The following is a 23408-nucleotide window of genomic DNA, read 5'->3' on the forward strand; positions in this document are numbered from 1 at the left end:
TTTATGGTTTTCAGATTATAAGTCTTTTACCTCCTTCGTTAAGTTTATTCCTAGGTATTTTATTATTTTTGATGCAATTGTAAATGGTATTATTTCCTTAATTTCTCTTTCCTGCTACTTCATTATTAGTGTACAGAAATTCAACTGCAAAGAAGTTTCACTTGTTTGCTTTTACTTTGAGCATGTTTGCTTTACGTTTGAACTTTACTTTTATTTCTTAATTTTACTTTGAGATTTTATTGGAATGGCTGATACCAATTCATTACCAATGAGTGATACCAATAAGGACATGATTATATTCAACAATGATTATGTGATCAGTTAATGTAATAAATTACATTAATAGATTTCCTAATGTTAAATTACTCTTGATTTCCTAGAATATATTTGACTTGATCCTGATATATTCTTCTTTTTTAAAAAAATTTTTGTATGTGAATATGCTTGTTTTAATTGAGCTTTACTTATTTTAGTTTATTTTAAAAAACGTTTATTTATTTTGAGAGAGATTGAGAGCATGCGAGCAAGGGAGAGGTAGAGAGAGAGGGAGAGAGAGAGAATCCCAAGCAGACTCCATTCGCAGCACAGAGCCCAACATGAGGCTCTATCTCATGAATGTGAGATCATGACCTGAACCAAAATCAAGAGTCAGATGCTTAACCAGCTGAGCCACCGAGGCGCCCTGATATATTCTTCTTTTTAAAAATTCTTTTTTTAAAAATGTTTATTTATTTTTGAGAGAGCATGAGGGGAAAGGGGCAAAGAGAGAGAGAGGAACAGAGGATATAAAGCAGGCTCTGCACTGACAGCAGTGAGCCTGACACGGGGCTCAAACTCACAACCTATGAGATCATGACCCGAGCTGAAGTTAGATGCTCAACTGACTGAGCCACCCAGGTGCCCCTAAAAATTCTTTTAATATACCACTTGCTGTTACTTTATTGACATGTTTACACTTCTATCTAATTTCCTTTTCTGTACTGGTATTTTGATATCAGATATAGTTAATCCTTATAAAATGATTTAAAAGGTTTATTATTTCTTTAAAAAATTTTAAAGTTATTTATTTTTAATTTTATTAATGTTTACTTATTTCAGAAGTGGGAAGGGGCACAGGGAGGGAGACACAGAATCCAAAGCAGGCTCCAGGCTCTGAGCTGTCAGCACAGAGCCTGACGCGGGGCTCGAACCCACAAACTGTGAGATGATGACCTGAGCTGAAGTCGGACGCTTAACCGACTGAGCCACCCAGGTGCCCCAATATTTATTTATTTTGAGAGAGAGGGAGAGAGCACGAGCAGGGGAGGGAAAGAGAGAGGGGGAAAGAGAGGATCCCAAGCAGGCTCCATGCTGACAGCATGCGGGGCTTGATTCCATGAACTGTGATATCATGACCTGAGCCAAAATCAAGAGTTAGATGCTTTAAATGACTTAGCCACCCAGGCACCCCTCTCCATTTTTTAAAAGTATGTGTCTTAGAGTATTTGGATAAAACAGAACTTGCTCCTTGAGTTTCAGTGGAGCTGAGCTGTACAACCATGGGGCTTAGCTTACCTTTCAGTAAAAGTTCTGTGACAGCAGTTCTGTGGTTATTTAGATTTTCTACCTCAACTAAATTTCATTTTGGCCATGTATTTTCCTGCAAAGGTATCTATCTCATCTAGACTTGCAAGTTCATTGGCATAGTTTTTCACAGCATATCCTTGTAATTTATTTTTTTATTTTTTTATTAAAAAAAATTTTTTTAACGTTTATTTGTTTTTGAGACAGAGAGAGACAGAGCATGAACGGGGGAGGGGCAGAGAGAGAGGGAGACACAGAATCGGAGGCAGGCTCCAGGCTCTGAGCCATCAGCCCAGAGCCCGACACAGGGCTTGAACTCACGGACCGCGAGATTGTAACCTGAGCTGAAGTCGGACGCTTAACCGACCAAGCCACCCAGGAGCCCCTATCCTTGTAATTTATAATCATGCAAAGAGGTAATAGTTACTGCCTCTTCCTCTCCCTACCCCATCACTGTATATTGATCAGATTTCCTAAATTTTACTTGATCTAATTCATCTTTTAGAAGAAATATATTCTGGTTTGGCTTGTAATATTTACTCCTTTTTGTTTTCAGTTTATACTTTAGCTTCTTTATTCCCTCTTCCAGTTTTGACTTTTGTTAGAGCCTAAAGCGTTCTATTTCATGAGGTAAATCATACATATTTGTATTTATCTGCTCTTGAGGACTGGGCTACTTTCTTCATGTTTTGGTCTTCTTGGGTCTGAATGATGAGCGAAGATAGGCTGGATATATTTTTAGGTTTTCCTGTGTCTAATGAGGTAATGCACGCCTGCCATTTGCCACCTATCAGAACAAGTGAATTAATGGATCCCCTGTCTTTCCCCATGATGTTAGAATTGTCTTCTCAGATCTTAGGTTATCAGTTGCCAGATCAGTTGAGTGATCTATCAGTGGGGAAGAGTCAGAAGGAAGAAAGCCAGGGTCCTGGATAGTCACTCAGGGAAACTTGGCCTCATTTCTCTCTGCATCTGGATCCAGCATAGCCTGGCTTCCTTCTTGTTTTGGGTTTTCTCCCCATCTCGGTGGAGCCCAGCTCCTTCAGTTTGTGGTCTCTGTGGTTGGTTGGATCTGCCCAGGGCAGCTGGCCAGCTGCCTTCATGTTCCTTTGGCTCTTGGCTTGCATTTGCATCTCTACCCTTCATGGTGAGAGGAAGCAGTGTGTGTGGGCAGACACCCTTTGCTGGTGGTCCTTACACGGTGTATCTGCCTGTGCTTGGCATCCCCTTGTCCACAGCAGCCAGATACTCTGGTGGTCCTCCTTTGCCCCGCTGTTGGCCCTCCCACTTGCCCATCCCCCCAGAAGTTCGCACTTTCAAATTAGAGTGTAGGTGAGGGCTTCAGGGCATTTTCTACTTCTTAGGAAACCTTGATAACCTTGAGTGACTTCAGGGACATGGGTTAAAGATACCTCTTAGTTCTTTTCCTCACTTGTGTCCCAATTATATCCCGTAGAAGACCTTTGGAGGTTTCAGCATTTGGATGGCATTCTTGCCTGGTTTCCAGTCTGGTCCAATTCTAGTCACTGCTTTTCTTTTTCTTTTTCTTTTTTTCCCCTCACTGCTCTTTCTCTTCCCTTCTGTAGCTTGTTAAGTGAGTATCTGGAGAATGGAAAGAGGGAGAGAGCAGGGTGTGTCTGTGCTCAGCTCACAGAGTTTATCTAGGAGTCTAGTTTTATAGTCTTTAAATGAGTGTGTAACATTCCTATTAGTATAAACACGATCATTTCCTGGTTATCGAGCCTTTGGGATTTTTCCAGGGTTCACTCCGTGTTCTTTGCTCTGCTATGAACATCCTTGAACAGAACATTTTTGAGAGTTTCCCTTTGATTGTATTCTCCAAAGTGGGCTTAAATTCAACTTTACGACAAAGTCAACAATCAGGAGTGTTCTGTTCAGTCTCTGTAGGACCTATTCATTCTTCAGGCATCTCCTGTGTGCCTGGCAGGAGGCAGGTAAATAGAGACGAGTCAGGTACATTATGAGCACTCTCCCCTTCAGTGTGAGGACGCCTTACATCAAGCTCTCCTGAAACTAGATCATGTTGCCCACTTCCCTCTCATAGTATCAAAAAGAGAGCTTCGAGTGTTTAAGCAGGACTTTTTTTTTTTTTTTTTTTTTTAGTTTTTATTTTAGTCACCTGGTGCTCATCACAAGTGCTCTCCTTCATCCCCATCACCTATTTCACACACTCCCCACCCCCCACCCCCCTCTGGTAACCATCAGTTTGTTCTCTATAGTTAAGAGTCTCTTTCTTGGTTTGTCTCTGTCCTCCTCTCCTTTTTTTTTTCCCTAAGCATAACTTTCTAAAAATCAAATCCATATTGACTCCTAATGTATACCACTTTCTTTTCATAAACCACGTGTATAATGTAATATAGAGTTTTGCCAATGATTTATGTTAATTTAATAATCTGTCTTCTGCCTGGCTGACCACGATAGTGGATCTGGTAACTGAAATTCTTTGAACCAGAGGGGTTTCTGTAGCAGCTCATGTACGTATTTCTCTTCCTAGGTAAAAAGGGGTAGAGGGGGAGAAGAAATTCACTTATAACTGAAACCTGCGTTAGGTGAGAATTAATATTTGGGAACAACGAGGTGTTTTCACTTATTTATATGTTGTAATTTTCACAAGAGTTACTGTAGCTACAGGAAAATCATTAAGGAAAGTGCATTTGAGGCACCAGCGATGACTCCCCATACAGTTTTTATTTTCAGCAGCATTTGTTAAGTGTCTGTTGTGAGCCCAGCCCCATAGTCTACAGGGGGATGCAAGAATACTTGCAGGCAAGTTGATTTGGCTTTTTTTGTTGTTTTTTGTTTTTTGTGTTTTAGTCTGTTACTAGTGTTGTAGCACCCACTGTGTTCCAGGCACTATTCCATCTGCTTCATGTACTAGCTAATTCAATCCCATTATACCCATTTTATAAACGAGGAGATTAGGGCATAGAGAGGTTAAGAAACTTGCCGGAGTCTACTCTGAACTGGGGTTCAGAACTGCCCAGTCATTGCCAGGCTCGGTGTCATTGTCATTTGACAGACCTTTATTGAGTCCCTTCTACTGGCAAGGGATTGAGTTGGATCATTTCTAAGACTCATTCATTTATCAGATATATGTTGAGTGCCTACTATGTGCCAGAGGATAGAGGAGAAGAAAATATGACAAAGTCTCTCCTCTTGTCAGACCGTCAGTCAATACAGAATAACTCTTCAGATGGTGAGAGTCTGTGACTAAAATAAAGGCAGGGAAGGCTCTGGGAAGTGATAGAAGGGTGCAGGGGTATTTTTAGATTTTTGTGGGCTGAGAAGGTGTCATTTGGGCAGGAACCTATTTTTTTAATTTTTTTTAATGTTTGTTTATTTTTGAGAGAGAGAGAGAGAGAGAGAGAGAGAACAAGTGGGAGAAAGATAGAGAGAGAGGGAGACACAGAATTTGAAGTAGGCTCCAGGCTCTAAGCCGTCAGCACAGAGCCTGACACAGGGTTCGAACCCATAGACCATGGGACCATGACCCAAGCTGAAGTTGGACACTTAACCAACTGAGCCTGGCGCCCCTAGCAGGAACCTATTTGAAGAGAAGAGCCAGCCACGTGGGAATGTGAGGGGAGAGGACTGGTCCAGGTACAGTGAGCAGCAAACATGGAAGCACTCAGGTCTAGGTGAGCCGAGACCTGTGCATCTGGAACGTGGTGAAGCAGGGGAAGAATGTCAAGGATGAGGTCAGGGGGAATGGTGAGGTCACATTCGCCCTCATAGGTTATGGGAGGGAGGTTGGATTTGATTCTGAGTGTGAGTGGGTGTCTTTGAGAGTTTTGAGCAGGGGAGTGACATGCTCTGATTAACACTTCTCAAAGAGCTGCCTGGCTGCAGTATGGAAGCCTGACCCTAGGGCAGCAAAAATGAACCAGGAGCCTTTTGCATTGAGCCAAGGATTCTGCCACTTCTCGCATTCCATGGTTCATGTTGGTCAGAAACCTGCTGCTGTCCCATAGCACCTGCTCGAGAACTTAGGTCTCTCACTGTTGCATGCCTGCTGCTAGAGTACTGGACTGTCCTCTCTTCCTAGATTTTCATATTTTCGTTAAAATATTTTTTCTGAGGCGCCTGGGTGGCTCAGTCGGTTGAGCGTCCGACTTCGGCTCAGGTCATGGTCTCATAATTCGTGGGTTCGAGCCCCGCATCAGGCTGACAGCTCAGAGCCTGGAGCCTGCTTTGGATTCTGTGTCTCCCTCTTTCTCTGTTCGTCCCCTGCTCGTGCTCTGTCTCTGTCTCTCCTTCAAAAATAAATAAAAACATTTAAAAAAATGTAAAATATTTTTTCTAATGTTTATTTATTTTTGAGAGACAGAGTGTGAGCAGGATGGGGACAGAGAGAGGGAGACACAGAATCCGAAGCAGGCTCCAGGCTCCTAGTTATCATATCAGCACAGAGCCCAACACGGGGCTCGAACCCTCAGGGCGTGAGGTCATGACCTGAGCTGAAGTCTGAGGCCCAACCAACTGAGCCAACCAGGCGCCCCTAGATTTTCATATTTTCCCTCCACATTTGCTTCTCATGGGGACCATATCTTGAGGGGGAGTCATTTGAGGGCGTAACTTGTATTAAGACCCTAAGGGAAGTGTTAGCTTTCCTTGACTGGCTTTGAAAACAGAAGCTTCATATTTACTCAGAAGGATTTATGGCCAGATGGTGGACATGAGGGATGTTGTTGGGTTGGAAAAAGCCACACAAAAGGCGTTCAGCTTGATAAGAACCTTGAACTCAGAACTAGAAACCTGTGTTCAGCTCTTAGCATAGCAATGACTAGCTTCATTTGGACACATGACCTAACCTTTTTGAGTTGCCTCCTTCTTGGTAGAGACAGTATATCTGTCTTGCTAACCATCACAAGGCTGACATGAGCTGTAATGAAATAAGAATGTGGACACAGGGGCGCCTGGGTGGCTCAGTTGGTTAAGCATCTGACTTCAGCTCAGGTCATGATCTCCTGTTTGGTGAGTTCGAGCCCCACATCAGGCTCTGTGCTGACAGTGCAGAGCCTGCTTGGGATTCTCTCCCTCTCTCTCTGCCCCTCCCCTGCACTTGCACATGTGTGCTCTCTCTCTCTCTCTCTCTCTGTATGTGTGTGTATAAAGATTATATATAGTCTTGTATATATATGTATATATATATACATATACATATATATAGCGTACGTATATATAAAGAATGTGGAAACACTGTGTGCATATGTGCCATTGAAAGCTGAGCTGGGGGCTCCCATTTTAGGAAATTATAGACATTTGTAGGTCGTCGACTATTCATATGTGCTTACATAATACTCCGTGAAACACCTGATAGTAAGGGTATGAGTGTTTCCCTGGTCACGTAGTCCAGGGAAAAAATCTTCAGTGTGATAAGGTCTGTTTGACTGACTCTCCCTCCCCCACCCCACCCCCACCAACTGACTTGAGAACAAGTTAACTTCCCGCTGTCTGGCCAAGACATCTCAGACCTTTGTGTGGGCTGCTTTTGGAAAGTTATTGGCAGAGGTCCCAGAGCAAAGGTCAGGGGAGTTGGCTTGGAGTCACTGGGACACCTGCAAACAGATGTGTACACACACACACACACACACACACACACACACACACAGGTGAACAAGACACAGTCACAGTTGTTGGGGACTCACAGTGTTTGTAGATGTTACATATGTAAATAAATGATTAAAACTGAAAACTGCTGGGGCGCCTGGGTGGCTCAGTCGTTAAGCGTCCAATTCGTGATTCCGGCTTAGGTCGTGTCTCATGGTTCTTGACTTTTGAGCCCCGCATCAGGCTCTGCGCTGACAGTGCAAACTTGCTTGGGATTCTCTCTTTCCCTCCCTCTCTGCCCCTGCTGTGTGCTCTTTCTCTTTCAAAATAAATAAAACAAACTTAAAAAAAAACCCAAAACCCTGAAAACTGCTTCAGTGGTAGTATCTTCAAAGTACTGAGAAGGAGTAACTAATTTCTGCTAGGGGGTGGATCAATGGAGGATTCCAAGAGGAGGGTGCATTTGAACAGATTCAAGTGAGATACTTGGAGACCACTACGTAAAAAAGAGGGGTAGCTTTGCAAGCAAAGGTGAGGAGCACGAAACAGCACGGTGGGTTCCAGAACTGAAGTCGTGAGAAACAAGGCCGGTAAGATCTGTCCAGGCCAGATGGTGGAAAGCTGCTGTCAGAGCTTATCTGTCTAAAGATTTTGAGTTCTTTGTTTCTCTTGTGCAATGCTTAGCCATCGGCAGAGCCATTCTGAGGCCCAGTGTGCTAGTGCTGATGAAACGTAAGTAAGGGTGGGCCCCTGCAATGCCTGGTGCGGGCCGTGCCTGAGGTCAGTGTTTAAATATTTACTGAAATGATGGAGGCGCGATGGTTATTATCGCAGAGCTCCAGAGAAGGTGTCTTCTCAGATCCCTAGACGCTGGGGTATGGCCACTGCATTCCCTGTCTGTATGCTGCCAGGGCAGTCAGATGAGCTGATGCTGCTGTAGCTAAGGTTCTACAGTCACGTCCACACTGAGGGCAGCTACTGTGGGGTTCGCCTTCCCAGCTGACAAGCCCTTGGGCTGAGGAGAAGTGGAGAGTGGGGTCTTCTGTGAATATGGAATTTTTTTAGCAATCACAAAAAATATTTTTACATTGTGTAATCATGCATGTGATTAAATTATCTGCACTCTAGAAATGGAGACAAAGGAAGGTGCCTTATCTGTTTACTTTCCATCATCCGTTGAGTTGGGTGACATTGCCCTTTACTCCAGACTCCACCTTGTCACAGCCCTCTTTCCAGCTAGAGCCCATGGATGTGACTGCTAGGTTGACCTCTCATTTCCTCTGTGTTCTCTTATCTGGGGGCTAAGTCATATCCAACCTGCAGACAAGAAGAGAGAATTCAAGGGAAAGCATCTCCCCATCTCCAACTTGTGATCTAATGACCAACAGGACAACAGTGTTTCCAAGGTCTTTTCCATGGTGTCATGTCTCTTATTGTATTCCTTAGTCTTTGCCTTCTGATGACTCCAAAGTGACGTATAGATGCTCACATCTATTGCTAGACAGGGCTTTGTTATTAAACCTAAAAACCAAAAGAGGTAAGACTGACTACCTTTTTTGGATATTGCAGGAACATGATTTAATCAAGTGGCTTCCCACTAAGGCCTAAAAAGAGGTCCATAATTTAAAAAATTTTCCATCTCTTTCTTTTCTGTCATTTGTACCCCTCCCCCCATTTGAAAACTTGTATGTTGTGGACAAATTTATACATATACAAAACAGGAGAAACCTACAGATACTGGCTTCTATAGTTATCAACCTTGGGGCATCTTGTAGCATCTATATCTCCGTCTACCTATTCTTAATTATTTTGAAGCAAATACCTCATATCCTATCATTTCATCCATGAATATTTTTCTATATATTTCTAAGAGATGAAGTCTTTGTAAAATCATAATACTTCTGTTATCACACCTAATACATTTCTAAATTCCATCAAGTAACTGATCAGTATTTACATTTCCCTGAATATCACCAAATCTGTTAACATTTTTTAAATGTTTATTATTTTTGAGAGAGAGAGAGCGAGCCAGGGAGGGGCAGAGAGAGAAGGAGACACAGAATCTGAAACAGGCTCCAGGCTCCGAGCTGTCAGCACAGAGTCTGATGCGGGGCTCGAACCCACGAACCATAAGATCATGACCTGAGCCGAAGTCAGATGCTCAACCAACTGAGCCACCCAGGTGCCCCTAACGTCTTGTTTTAATCAGGATCCACTGCAGTTGTCAATAGGTCTCTCAGATCGCTTTACATCTCTAGGTGCTCCTTCTGTCTTTCTGTCTCCTTGCAGTTTATTTATTGAAGAAGCTCGGTCTTTGGTTCTCTTTAATTTCATACAGCATGGGTTTTTCTGATTTCATATTTATAGTATGGTTTAATATCTCCCTCATTCCTCTATATTTCCTACAAGTTGATGTTGTGTCTAGAGATTTATTCAGGATTCAGATTCAATATTTTGGCAAGTATACTTTTTAGGTGGTGGTGGGAACTGCTTTCAGGAGGCACACAATGTTTAGTTGTCTCTTTGTGATGGCTGATTGAGTTTTTAAATGTGCTAAGTATTTAAGAGGGTTCCGATGTGTTAATGTCTACCTGGGCCCAGGTGATCTTGAGAAAGGGGGAAAAGGAGAATGCTCTTGCGGTGTGTGCATGGCATTCTTTCTCTGTCAGAGTCTGACGATGGTGGGGCTGTTATGTTCTCTGTCCCTCAACTGTTTGCTTCTGGTGGTTCCTCCAGTGCTTGCTGGAAAATGAATTGGCATGAATTTGGTGTAGAGTACTGCCACAGTTTGTTTCTATTCGTCACAGAAGACCTGTTCACTTAAAAGATGTTAAATAAAGGGCACCTGGGTGGCTCAGTTGGTTAAGCGTCTGACTCTTGGTTTCAGCTCAGGTTATGATGTGGCGGTTCGTGAGTTTGAGCCCCACATCGGGCTCTGTGCTGACAGTGCAGAGCCTGTTTGGGATTCTCTCTCCCCTCTCTCTCTGCCCCTCCCCCACTCGTGTGCTCTCTCTCTCAAAATAATAAATAAATAAATAAATAAATAAATAAATAAATAAATAAATAAATAAATGTTAAGTAAAGAAAGGATCAGTTTCTTTGAACACTACTTTTATGTTTAGAGATGTTTCTTGGTTTGGTTAAAGCAGCCACTTTTGCTGATGTTCTCCAGATGTGTGTTTTCATTTAATTTGTAAGGTGACTCTTCTCCTCTTTCAGGATCTCATTTTGCCCAACGGTGGTACTCCAGCAGGTACTTCGAGTCCAGCTTCTTCATCTTCCCTTCTCAACAGACTTCAGCTTGATGATGACATTGATGGTGAGACCAGAGATCTCTTTGTCACAGTTGATGACCCCAAGAAGCATGTCTGTACCATGGAGACCTACATTACGTATAGGATCACCACCAAAGTAGGTCCTGTCATTACCTTCCACCCCTGTTGAATGGTCTTAATGAATTGGAGGCCTACCTTCATGGTTCTTGCTTTCTTCCTTCCCTTTGTATGACTCGAGTCACCTTCATTCAATGGTGGATGTGGCTTTTTTTTTTTTAATTTTTTTTTTCAATGTTTTTTATTTATTTTTGGGACAGAGAGAGACAGAGCATGAACGGGGGAGGGGCAGAGAGAGAGGGAGACACAGAATCGGAAACAGGCTCCAGGCTCCGAGCCATCAGCCCAGAGCCCGACACGGGGCTCGAACTCACGGACCGCGAGATCGTGACCTGGCTGAAGTCGGACGCTTAACCGACTGCACCACCCAGGCGCCCTGTGGCTTTTTGATACAGAGTAGATGTATTCAGATTAAAAGGATTATATGTGAATTTTTAATCTTAAAACGAAGGAGAAATTGTGACTGCGGTCTTTCAAATAAAACATTTAATCCCTCTACTTTCACCTATTTTCGGTCATGATATTATTTAACGTTAATAATATCACATTACTATTGAAATTTATGAATTGCTGTATCATTCGAAATCTCTGGCAAGACCATGGTTGTAATTTGGTGTATTTGAAATGGATCATAGGGGGAGGGGAAGAAGAGAAGATTAGGAACAAATATTTATTGCATTTTTGCTGTGTGCTAGGTGGGTAGTGGACAGGGTCCTGAGATTGTCTGGCTTAATGTTCACAGCAACCCTAAAAGGTAGATCTTCTAGTTATAATTTTAGAGATGAGGAAACTGAGGCAGAGACTTTAACTTGTTCACTGTTACAAAGTAGGTAACCAGGATTCTAAGTTGAATTTTTAGGACTATCAATCCCATATTTTTATTTTCAAATCCATACTCTTAAGCTAATTCTACTTATAAAAGAATAACTTTAATGTATCTTTACTTTTTCAATTGTTTTTTCAATATTTTAAGTAGCAGTACAATTTTAGGTTTCAAGCAGTGTTTCTTATCCTTGGCAGTATTGGTGTTTTGGACTGAATAATTCTTTGTTGTGTGTGTGAGGGGGTGTCCTATGCATTGTAGGATGTTTCCCAGCATGCCTGGCCTCTACCCACTAGATGCCTGTAGTACCCACCTCCAACCTCCAGTGGGGACAACTAAAAATGTCTCCAGACATTGCCAAGTATTCCCTGGGGACAACATTACTCCTGGTTGAGAAGCACTGATCCAGAGGAAGAATAACAATATTTACACTATTAGGAGAAAATATACATGATCGCTTTATATATATATCAATACATAAACGTATACTTCTAACTGGTTTTACTCAGTTACCAGCTTATTATAAAAGGATACATTAAAAAATAAACAAACCTGAAAATGGAGTCATTTGTTTCCCAGTACAGTAGACCAAGACTTAATTACAGTTTCAACCTATCTCAGGAGTCATCACTTTATATTTTTGAATAAAGAAAGTACTTTGTTCAGGAAACCATCCTGTTTGTAGGTATTCCCCTGCCACCACAGGCCACATGATGAAGAAGGATTTACAGATATTTTTAGAAGTTTTAATAGATTGACGGTGGCTTTGTGAATGGTACTAGGAGAAGCGTTTATGAACATCTCTCTCTTCTGTGCCTTTTCTCTTTTTCATTGTAGAAAATAAATGATTGTTTAAAATATTTTAAAGTTTACTTATTTTGAGAGAGAGAGAGTGTGTATGTGTGAGCAAGGGAGGGGCAGACAGAGGGAGAGAGAATCCCAAGCAGGTTCTGCACTGTCAGCACAGAGCCTGATGTGGGGCTGGATCCCATGAACCGTGAGATCATGACCTGAGCCGAAATCAAGGCTTAACCGAACAAGCCCCCCAGGTGCCCCTGAATTAAGTTTTTATTTTGAAAATTTAGTAGGTTCTGTACTTGTCTAAATTCTTTGTGGGGGGGGGAAGCAGAGAGTAAAGTACACTCAGATTTGATCTTTTATTGGATGACAGTGCTATATTTTAAAAAATGATGTGAGTACTGGAGCACTTGGCTGGCTCAGTATTTTAAGCCTCCAACTCTTGGTTTCGGCTCAGGTTGTAATCTCACAGTTTGTGAGTTTGAGCCCCGTGTCAGGCTCTGTGCTGACAGCATGGAGCCTGCTTGGGATTCTCTCTCTGCTTCTCCCAGGCTTGCATGCTCTCTCTCTCAAAATAAATAAACAAAAACATTTAAAAAATTGTACAAGTACTATAAATACTTTATTGTGAAAAGTAAAGTAAATGATGATAAAGACCAAATACAAGTCTCACTTAGCCCTTCTCACTTAAGTTGTTCTCGCTAAATGCTGCCATTGTTGAAATTTGGTATACATCCTTCCCGGTCTTTTTTTGTGTTTACATATGTGCATATATAGTTAAAATATATATAATTCAGATTTCACTGCAATATTGTTTTCTAACTTCCCCCTCTACAATATTTTTGAAGACCTTTCCATGTTCATATGAATGTAGAGAGAGCTTAGTTTTTTAATCTCTACTTATGCAATGATTATAGAGTATCTTTTCCCTATGTACATTTCAGCCTTTGTCAGACGTTTCTTTGCTATTACTGCCCTGTCCTTTCTGCACCTGGTTCGCATTCAAAAATTTGTCCACGTATGTGTGCACGTGTACATGCATCCACGCAATCTTCCCCTGTCACCGTTGACCCCGGGTGCCTGTTATTTCTCAGGCAGTGATCTAGATGCTTAGATGGATGTTAGGTCGTCAGAGGTCCTAGGTTGATACCCGTCTTCCCGTGAATTATTTCCGTTTTTTGCCCCAGGGCCAACTTATTTTTTACTCTGTAGTCAGCGAAATGCAAAACCTGTTTTTCTGAAATTTATGCTCTAAAACAGCTGAATGACGAGGTGACCGCCTTGCTGGCACAGCAGTGCTCGCCAGCCTTACCACTTCCTACCCTCTTTGACTCCTCTGCCCTGCAGCGGACCTCCCAGAATGCCAGTACTGCGGGACCTCTGTTCACTGAGTCACAGGCTCAGGCGCCTGCTGCTGGCCACCGCTCTCCCCTGTGCCCGTCTGTTTCCGTCCTTCCTTACCCCCTTTCCTCGGTGTTCTTGTCTCTGTCCCTTCTTTGTGGGGTTATTTGATTCCCTGTAAGTCAGAACTTTTCCAAGTTCTAATTCCGCATTTTCACTTCTCTGTGACGCTCCCACCTCTGGGTGAGCTCATTGCAGAATTAAGTTTTACTTCTTACTGTCAATTCTGTCTCAAACCAGAGTCCTTTTCTTTTCCTGGTTCAGGTAATGACACCAAGCTTAATGTGTTGGTGGTGCATTTGGGACCTTCTTTCTGAACGTTGCATTAAAGCGTATCTACACATATCCCTATGTAGCCACGCACCCTGTGATGTGTGTGGATGAGAGGAGGATTACAAACAGGAACACAGGGTCTCACACACTGGTCTTGCCCTGGGACCCCCACTTCTGCTGTGGTTTTCTAGCAGAGATAGTGGTCAGAGGACGAGGTTGTGCAAATACTTTATTACTTTGAGCTTTGACTCCCCTGTCCTACTTCAGATTCCTGATGACCAAAGCTAGACAAAGTAGAGAGCTGCTTTTGCTTGAGATAAAATGAGCCTAGGACTGAGAGCCAATGCAGGCAGAGCCCTCCTCTACCCCAACCCAAGTCATGGGCACCTTCTCTCTCCAGTGGTGGGGAGCCAGCCTGGGCATTTTCTTTTTCTTTTTAAAAAAAAAAATTTTTTTTTTAATGTTTATTTATTTTTGAGACAGAGAGAGACAGAACATGAACAGGGGAGGGTCATAGAGAGAGGGAGACACAGAATCTGAAACAGGCTCCGGGCTCCAAGCTGTCAGCACAGAGCCCGATGCGGGGCTCAAACCCACGGACCGCGAGATCGTGACCTGGGCCGAAGTCGGACGCTCAACCGACTGAGCCTCCCAGGCGCCCCAGCCTGGGCATTTTCAAGGCAAGCAGGCAGACCCTGGCTCTTCTCTGCAGGCTTTTAGAAAGTATCATCATCATAGTAACTAATTACTGAGCACTTACCATGTGCTGGTGCTGTGCTTTTTTTGTAACAGAAACCTTTTATTTTATCTAAGTAATACGTGCTTGTTGTAGAGAAACTAGGAAATTCAAGTAAGCTAAAACAATAAAATAAAAGAGCATCTATAAGCTCACCAGCCGGAAATAATAATTTCTAAATTTCTGAGCAATTTGTCTCTATCCACGTACGAAAATGAGTATTCTGCAGGCTGCCCATTCACTGCATGTGGTGCGGCATCTTTCTCTGCTAGCAAATGCCAGTAAGCACACCGTCATGCTGTCACTTCTAAGACGACAACAGTGCTCTGCTATATGGGTGAGCTGCCATTTATTTCATGCTAAGTGCTTTAAATATATTGTCAGTTAATCCTCTGTATACCGCTCACTGAAGCAGGTATAGGTGGTGTTTTTCCTTTGTGGAAACGGAGACACAGACATATTAAGAAAATTACTCAAAAACATGCAACTGATGTGTGATGGAGCTAGAACTTGAATCCAGATCTGTCTATGCTGTACTTCCACAAGACATGATTTGCCAGAGAGGGATGGCTCCACCCACTTCCCCAGCACTGTGCACCGTCTACTACCTGGCCTGGCTGTTGAAACTGATGAAGTGGAAATAGACAGGAGCCTTCAGCTTCCTTTAGGAGCTGTCCTCCTCTTGTCTCTTACCCCATCTCCTTAGTAAGCACCAAGTCTTGTGCCCCAACTGGCTCTTCTCAGGCTAGGTGCCACTTAGAGATCAAGGATACACAAGGATTGCAAAGCGGGCGTTAGATTTGATGACAAGAGGGCTATCCGTGACTGTGGTGAGCGCAATTGCCCTGGGGTCGTGAGGCAGAACCCAGTTGGCAGTGGGTTCGAGTGAGTGAGAAGAAAGACACGAGTGTTGGTAGTTTGCAGGTGAAGTGAGAACAGGAGCTGGAGGAGGTGTGGACTTGAAGGGAGGGGGGCACTTTTTGTTTGGTTTTAAGGATGGACATGACCTGTGTAAGTGCCCAGAGCCCAGGGTTGCTAGAGGAGACATTCAGGTGAAGTTTGGAGGGGAGGATGGAAGCCGCAGAGCAGAGAGGGCGAATAGCCTGAGCAGAAGTGGATGGAATGAGTGGCCTCTTTTGGGGGAGGTATACTTTTTCCATTGTTTCTAGAGGAGGAAGGGAATTTTTGTCCTGTTTGGTTTTTGTGGCAGCAAGTTGAGGGCTCTGTGCTTCTAGCTACAGTTTTCCCTCGAGGTCTTCTGCTAAGAAGGAAGGGGAGGTTTAGAAGTAAGGCTGAGAAGTTTTCAAGACTTCTACAGGCTTCTCGTTAACTGATGTAGAAAATGAGAGAGAAAGAGCTGACCAAGGAAGTATGAGACTACTTGGCAATGTTGAGGGTCCAGTGGTACATTTTATTGTGTCAGTTAGTGTGTTTGCCCGATGTTGCTTTTCCTCCAGGAGCGTGCTCACACACCTGGGTCTAGTAAAGCAGGAAGTGCACGGTTGCATTTTTGCCAAAGTCGTGTGAATGGACACTAGGAAAGGGATATTTAGGATATTGGCAAATAAAAGGGGATAGGTTATGGAATTGATGTTGAATAAGAAAGGAAGTAAATATGGGATTGGACAGAATGTCAAGGAATTGTAGGTTCCAAGAGGCTGCAGAACCAAGGGTGTCGGGAAATGGAAGAGTCTGAAATACAGGAGGTGCTGGTTAGATAGAGGGAGGTCTGAACTTCTGCCAGGTGACAAAGCCTGATGGGAGTGGAAGGAGACGCTGGTGGCTCACAGGTGGGTGTTGTGTGCATGAACCACCTGGATCTCAGGGGCACCCAGACTCTGGAAGGGCTTTGGAAAGGAAGCCCGAGAGCTAGGCACTAGCGTCTTCTGGGAATCAGGAAAAGGATGGGTGTCAGCAGACGACAGGTGTGAGAGGTATAGAGACACATACCTTGATGGCCTGAGCCTCTGAAGGGTTTTCATGGGGCTGGGGAGCAGTGTGGAGTGAAGGGGACAGCAACAGCACCTCTTGGTCTTGGGGGGTGGCATGGAGTTTGTGAGATGTGAGAAAATGAGCAGCGTTCTGCCTGATGGGACAGGAGGGAGGCTGTAGTCCCAGAGGAGAGCCAGCTTTCAGAATCTGAATAAGTGGAAGAAGGACAGGAATTTAATTATGGAATGGGTGTTCCAGAAGGGCTTGGTGTAAAATGAAGCTCTGAGAAAGGAAGCCCCGAGGAGTGTGAGGAGAGACCAGAAGCCTCCCTGGTCGTGATTCTCAGGTATTCTCTTAGGGTAGCAGGGTTTTGAAGCAGAATGAGATTAGCTGGCTAATATTTGACAAGGGAAGAGGTCCCTTTGCAGGGAAGGGACGGGGATCCGGCTATGGCTTGGACAGATGACATTTCTGATGAAGACCAAATGTCTCTAGAGTACACTGGTTGTAAATTTTGGATTGAATGGGAATTCTCTGGAAGGGCTCCAGGCCACAGTAGTTAGGCACATCAGCTCCTGAGGAATAAGAGTTCTTTTGTGGTAAGATGAGGCCCAATGGACAGATGCTCTGCGGGGTGGGGGGATTGATTGCCCTGTGGATCTGTGCTAGGTCTTCTAAAGTGTTGAATTTGCAAAACAAAAACAAAACACACAAAACACACACACACACACAAAGACCACAAGTTGGCAGGGATGCCTAGAGATATTCACATAGAATGATGGCAAAAATGAATATTCTTCAGTACAACTCTTGCACTCTGTTACCTATTTGTAGATCTGACTTTAGGTGAGTACCCATGACCTTGTGATCTTGTGGGGCATTCTAGATTTTGGAGAGACACAAAACAGTATAGTGGTTGCCTCTGATTATGGAACTGTGGGTGTGCCCTTTTCTCTTTTTTATTGTTACTAGAAAATAGAGCAGAAAAACCCTTTTTACTTTATTTTCCTTACTAAGTTAGACCCTGAATTTCACAGAGGAAAATTTTACTACATGCTCCTGGTTGGAGTTTTTATTGGCCTGCATATTTTAGGAGTACTCTGAGTCTCAAAACTGACTGGGTTTCTCTCCAGAAATCCACAGTAGTGTCTGTGGCCCAGTTTTAGCAGGTGTGCAGAATTCTACGGTGAGTGTGCCTAGCCTCATTTGTGGCTCTAGTTTTTCTCTCCGTCCTTGTTTTTTTTTTCCCTTGATCTTTCTCACCTACTTCTAATTTATGTCATTTAATCATATTTCATGTATCATATATCTTTTCTAGAACAAACTGTGATAAAAGTAAAGTATGAATATCCTTCTGCTTCATGATAGTTTTTGTTTACCTTATTGCTTTCCACAGCATCAAATTTTTACTCCTTTATTTAAGCCATTATATCCATAAAGGAGCTTTATTTTTTGTGTGTGATTATGAAAGTATATGAGAATTGGGGCACCTGAATGGCTCAGTCGGTTAAGCATCTGATTTCAGCTCAGGTCATGATCTTACAGTCCATGAGTTCTAGCCCCGCATCGGGCTCTGTGCTGACAGCTCGGAACCTGGAGCCTGCTTCAGATTCTGTGTCTCCCTCTCTCTCTGCCCCTCCCCTGTTCATGCTCTCTGTCTCTCTCTGTCTCTCTCTGTCTCAAAAATAAATAAACATTTAAAAAAATTTATAAAAAGAAAGTATTATATGAGAATGGTAGAAGATTTGGAAACAAGGATGGATGTATGAGACACACTACCTAATATGCTAACGAGGCACCTAATAAGGATGAGTATAAAAAGGACAGTTGTCATTATGAGTTCTAGATTTTTTCTAACCTTTTATATCCATATTTTTATTTATTTATTTTTTATTTTTTTATTAAAAAAATTTTTTTTCAACGTTTTTTATTTATTTTTGGGACAGAGAGAGACAGAGCATGAATGGGGGAGGGGCAGAGAGAGAGGGAGACACAGAATCGGAAACAGGCTCCAGGCTCTGAGCCATCAGCCCAGAGCCCGATGCGGGGCTCGAACTCACGGACTGCGAGATCGTGACCTGGCTGAAGTCGGACGCTTAACTGACTGCGCCACCCAGGCGCCCCTATATCCATATTTTTAATACAAATGAAATCATAATGTATGTGCAATTAATTTTGAATCTTGGTGTTTTTTTCTTCAAACTATACTGAAGCAGGGGTGCCTGGGTGGTTAGTGAGTTAAGGATCTGACTCTTGATTTCGGCTCAGGTCATGAGATAGAGCCCCGTGTCGGGCTCCATGCTGAGTGTGGAGCCTGCTTAAGATTCTCTCTCTCTCCTTGTCCCTCTTCTTCTCATGCTCTCTCTCTCTCTCTCTCTCTCAAAAAAAAACTATATTGAAGCATATTTGATGTTAAGGATGTCTTACAGACATGATTACTGATAATCATAGAATAAATATCCTATAACTCAACTGTTTTTATTGTTGGACATTTAGGTTGTTTTGATTCCTTTCCTATTTTATTTTATTGTATTTTAAAGTTCATTTATTTATTTTGAGAGAGAGTGCGCACAAGCAGATGAGGGGCAGAGAGAATGAGAGACAGAATCTCAAGCAGGCTCTGTGTCATCACCTCACGAACCATAAGATCGTGATCTGAGCCAAGATCAAGAGTCAGACGCTTAACTGACTGAGCCACCTGAGTGCTCCATTCCTTTGCTATTTTAAATAGTACTGCAGTGAACATCATTATACAAATGTCTTTGCTACAGTTTAAAAAGTATTTTCTAATGGTAGATTCCTAGAAGTAGAATGGTGGGAATTAAAGACAAAAATAAATAAACCATAAATAAAGGAGAGAACACAGGTTAATATTTTTTTTTTAATTTTTTTTTTCAACGTTTTTATTTTTTATTTTTGGGACAGAGAGAGACAGAGCATGAACGGGGGAGGGGCAGAGAGAGAGGGAGACACAGAATCGGAAACAGGCTCCAGGCTCCGAGCCATCAGCCCAGAGCCCGACGCGGGGCTCGAACTCACGGACCGCGAGATCGTGACCTGGCTGAAGTCGGACGCTCAACCGACTGCGCCACCCAGGCGCCCCCAGGTTAATATTTTTAAAAGCTTGCAATGGGGACAGCATTCTTATTCATGACACCAAACTGTAGCCACCATAAAGGGAAATAATGGCTGAATTTTAAAATTCTGTATCAGAAAAACCCTTTGCTATAAAGAACTTACACAAGTGAAAAAGACCTGACTGACAATTTAAAAAAAGAAACTCCTCACAAAGAAAATCTATAGCCAACAAATATTTCAAAGGATGTTCTACCCCAATAGTCATTAAAAACAAAAGAAAACAGGGGCACCTGGGTGACTCAGTTGGTTGAGCGTCTGACGTCAGCTCAGGTCATGATCTCACGGTTTGTGAGTTCGAGCCCCGCTTCGCGCTCTGTGCTGACAGCTCAGAGCCTGGAGCCTGCTTCAGATTCTGTGTCTCCCCCTCTCTACCCCTCCCGTGCTCACACTCTGTGTCTCTCTGTCTCTCAATAATAAATATATGTTAAAAAAAAAAAAAGAAAACAAACAAAAGAAAACAAAGATGATGTACTATTTTTCAGTTGTAAGTCCATTAAAGACAACCACTGGTTGAGGAGAATATGCAGTTAAGAATATGTTGAATATAAGTTGATATATTTCTGGAAGCAGTTTGTCAGTTAAAACTACACGTACTCTTTTCTCCAGTAATTCTGCCTTTAGGAATTTAAGAGATTCTTAGATTTGAACTTGCTAACAGAAAGATATCTAAGAATTGTTAGAGACTTAGAAAATATGAGTGAATGAATGGATATGCATAGAAAAAATATGGAAAGATATAAACCATAATACTAATCATGGGGGTTTTTTTCCCTCTTAATTTAAGAGAGTTTATGACTGATCTTTATTTTTTCTTCTTTTATTTTTCCTGAAGTTTTAAAATAAGTATGTCTAACCATTGAATAAGTCGAAGGGGGAAAAAAAAAGCCAGTTCCCCGACAGTGAGCTTGTTTACAGTGGAAACAAAACTTGTGTTTTATCATACTGCTTTTTATAGTTACCAAATACTGATTTCAAAGTTAGACACGTTACATAAACTACAATTTATGAAGAGGATTTTCAAAAGCATAATAAAGAGAAGTGATTGGTTGATAACATGTAACGTTTAGGAAGGCAAAAAGTAGACTCCTCCATCACTGCATTTACAGTGAAAACAGGTTGCATTTGCCACACATCACAATCCACCTTTTATGGGCCCATCGTCGGCAAGTCCTCAGATGGAGCCTGGTGGGGGATTTGAAGAATGTCCCTTCCAACCCTCTTCTTACTGTTGAGGAAACCTAGGCTCTGGGAGGCTTAGTGGTGTCTCAGGAATCTGGTAGGTGCTAGGAATGCTCCTGCCCAGGCCTTTCCTCACCCAGCCTTGGAAGGAGTGTCAGCCTACCTACCCTTCAAATTTCCATCAGCCTTATTTATGCCTGAAAATTCATCAGCAGTGATTTTTTTTCCTTATAATTCAAGCATTCTTTTTTTTTCCTCCCCAATTCCACAATGCTGATTCACTCAGGGAGTCTGCTAATAAATCACAAACACTTAGGTTGAATGAATTTCCTCACCTCTTCCCACCTGTACCCTCCATCATAGGGGAAGGTTGTGCATGGGACTTTGGAAAGGGGAAAAGCTACAGAAAGAGTTAATTGGGGTTCAGTCCAAGACCGAATCCTTTAATTTCACAATTTTGCTCGGACTGTGTGAGCACGGCTTTTGGGGAGGGTGAAATCATCATTTTCAATGCCAACGCTGTTCCCAGCTTTTTCTTTGATGGCTAACTCTTGTTCATATGTTTTTAAGATTTTCTTAGGGTCATGGATTAAAACAGACTTTCGGCCTGAAAGAGTAAATTTATAAAATGTAGCTTGAGCCATTTTTATTTTTGACCTGTCATTTCTGAGAGCTATGACTGTGGTATATAGTCTATACCCTCATAGGGGAAAATGCTTTAGCTGAGACATGGTTTTAGTCTGGGCAAACTAACGTGTAAAAATCTTGTTTTGGTATAAATTAATTTCATTTTATTTAGCACTGGTTTTCATTACCAGAGTGCTGCAATCGCAATTTCAGAAAAATTAACAAGAACAGAGATGAGATGAATATTTTTCTGCAGTACAATGACATCTTGGCATTCCTTTCTAGTTTTTTTTCTAATCACCTAAAATACAATATAGTTCCAAGGTTATGGTTTTCGCAGAATATGGCACATGAAACAAGACGTTTTCTATTTTCATCCAATCTGGCTCTTGAACGAGCAGGTGTGCCCTTAGCTCTTTCTGTCTGCTTGTCTTCCCTCGGCCTTTGATAAAACTTGTCAGCATATTCAGCAGAAGGTGGAGACTTCATTTCTTTTAACAGAAAACATGGATTGGGATTCAGTAGCAATATCCTCAGAATTATTCTGCTAAAAGAAATCCTCAAAGTTAAGCCTGGAGGAAATGAATCAAATGTTTCTAAACACATTCTGAGGGATAGTGGAGTTCCATTTCCTAAGGGTAGGGGGAAAGAAACAAAAACAAAAGCCTTGACATTTTCATTCTAGATCCTGGACTTTTGAGCCGGGCCCTGGGGGCCTGGACTCCTCGTTCTGTGTTGGTAATTGCTGCCTTTTGGCTGGTGCTTTGGTGGAAGGAAAGCGTGTTCTTGCCCAGTTTGGTTTTTCAAAGAGAGCTTTTTTCCTTCCTTTCTGCCAAGACATGGTACTATTCCCTTCGACTTACTTTGTTCCACCCTTCTTATTTGCAGAGTACGCGGGTAGAGTTTGACCTGCCAGAATATTCTGTTCGTCGAAGATACCAGGATTTTGACTGGCTGAGGAACAAACTGGAGGAATCCCAGCCGACTCATCTCATTCCCGTAGGTACTAAGTCATTACAGCTGGCTCCTCTCTTTTCCTTCGTTGTCCTTCCTGAGGATGTTTACTCAGCCCCTCACCCCTTAAATTCAGGGCAGATTCTGTCTTACCTTTTATACCACATTCTCGCACCAAACGTACATGAAACGTTTTCACAGATGCTGTCCAATGTATCACGTTCGGGGTTTTGGCTTCCGGTTTGCTGTCCTCGTGCTGGTTTCTTGAGTAGGCTGGGGTAGATTTTCACTTTCATTATGACAGTTTTTTGAGGTATAAAGAGTCCTAATTCTGATTTGCTGCCACTGAAAGACTGTCTGTTTTACTACCTTTCCAGACATAGGTTCTTGAGGTTTGGGCAGCTGCCACCAGGTGATGCCTCGCATGACAGCCAGCTGGGCTCTCTTTAGACACACGGGTAGTTCAGGGAGCAAGAATCTAGCACGGCGCCATTCAATCCTAGTTTTTCATTTCAAAAACAGACCCCAAGCCACCTAACTCCGTTTACAGCAGCAGCATAATATTTATCGATTACTCATATCTACCCATTAAAAAAAAAACAGAACTAGAGCAAATAAAATTTAAAAGACTACTTAAATCAACATACATATTGAGTACTTTTCTGACTCCTTTTTTCCCCCAGTAGAAATAACAACCATTTAGACCCCAGATGTTTCTTGGGTCTTTGGGGACTTGAGCGCAATTTGGGTCATAAAACTCTTCAGAGGGGCGTTATCTTTCAGTGAAACCCTTGGTTGAATAACTTCTTAGCACTGCCAATTTTCGTGTTGCGCATGCATCTTCCGGTGCTTTCCCGCCATGGTTCGAAGAGGCTGAATATGCCATGATAGAAATGATGGAGTTTGCCGGGGACTGCATTCTTTCTCAGGGGAAGAAACTCATTTTTAAGCAGTTGGAACTGTTACTTAAAATAGAATCGTAATTGGGCAAAACTGGCAGCTGTGAATCATTTTTTTCATA

At 42.5% G+C, this 23408-nt stretch overlaps 1 protein-coding gene across 2 annotated transcripts in view; it reads left to right on the plus strand.

Annotated features, from left to right (window-relative positions):
* Positions 1-23408, plus strand: part of SNX30 (sorting nexin family member 30) — a 119335-nt gene that overhangs the window by 44304 nt on the left and 51623 nt on the right. For both annotated transcript variants that reach the window (XM_040481980.1, XM_040481981.1), the window contains exons 2-3: positions 10354-10545; positions 22322-22432. In XM_040481980.1, coding sequence (XP_040337914.1) covers positions 10354-10545; positions 22322-22432 — 303 coding nt within the window. The remainder of the gene's footprint in view (positions 1-10353; positions 10546-22321; positions 22433-23408) is intronic.

Source organism: Herpailurus yagouaroundi, unplaced genomic scaffold, assembly GCF_014898765.1.
Source record: "Herpailurus yagouaroundi ecotype Mexico unplaced genomic scaffold, PumYag 160, whole genome shotgun sequence".
NCBI classification, from domain to species: Eukaryota; Metazoa; Chordata; class Mammalia; order Carnivora; family Felidae; genus Herpailurus; species Herpailurus yagouaroundi.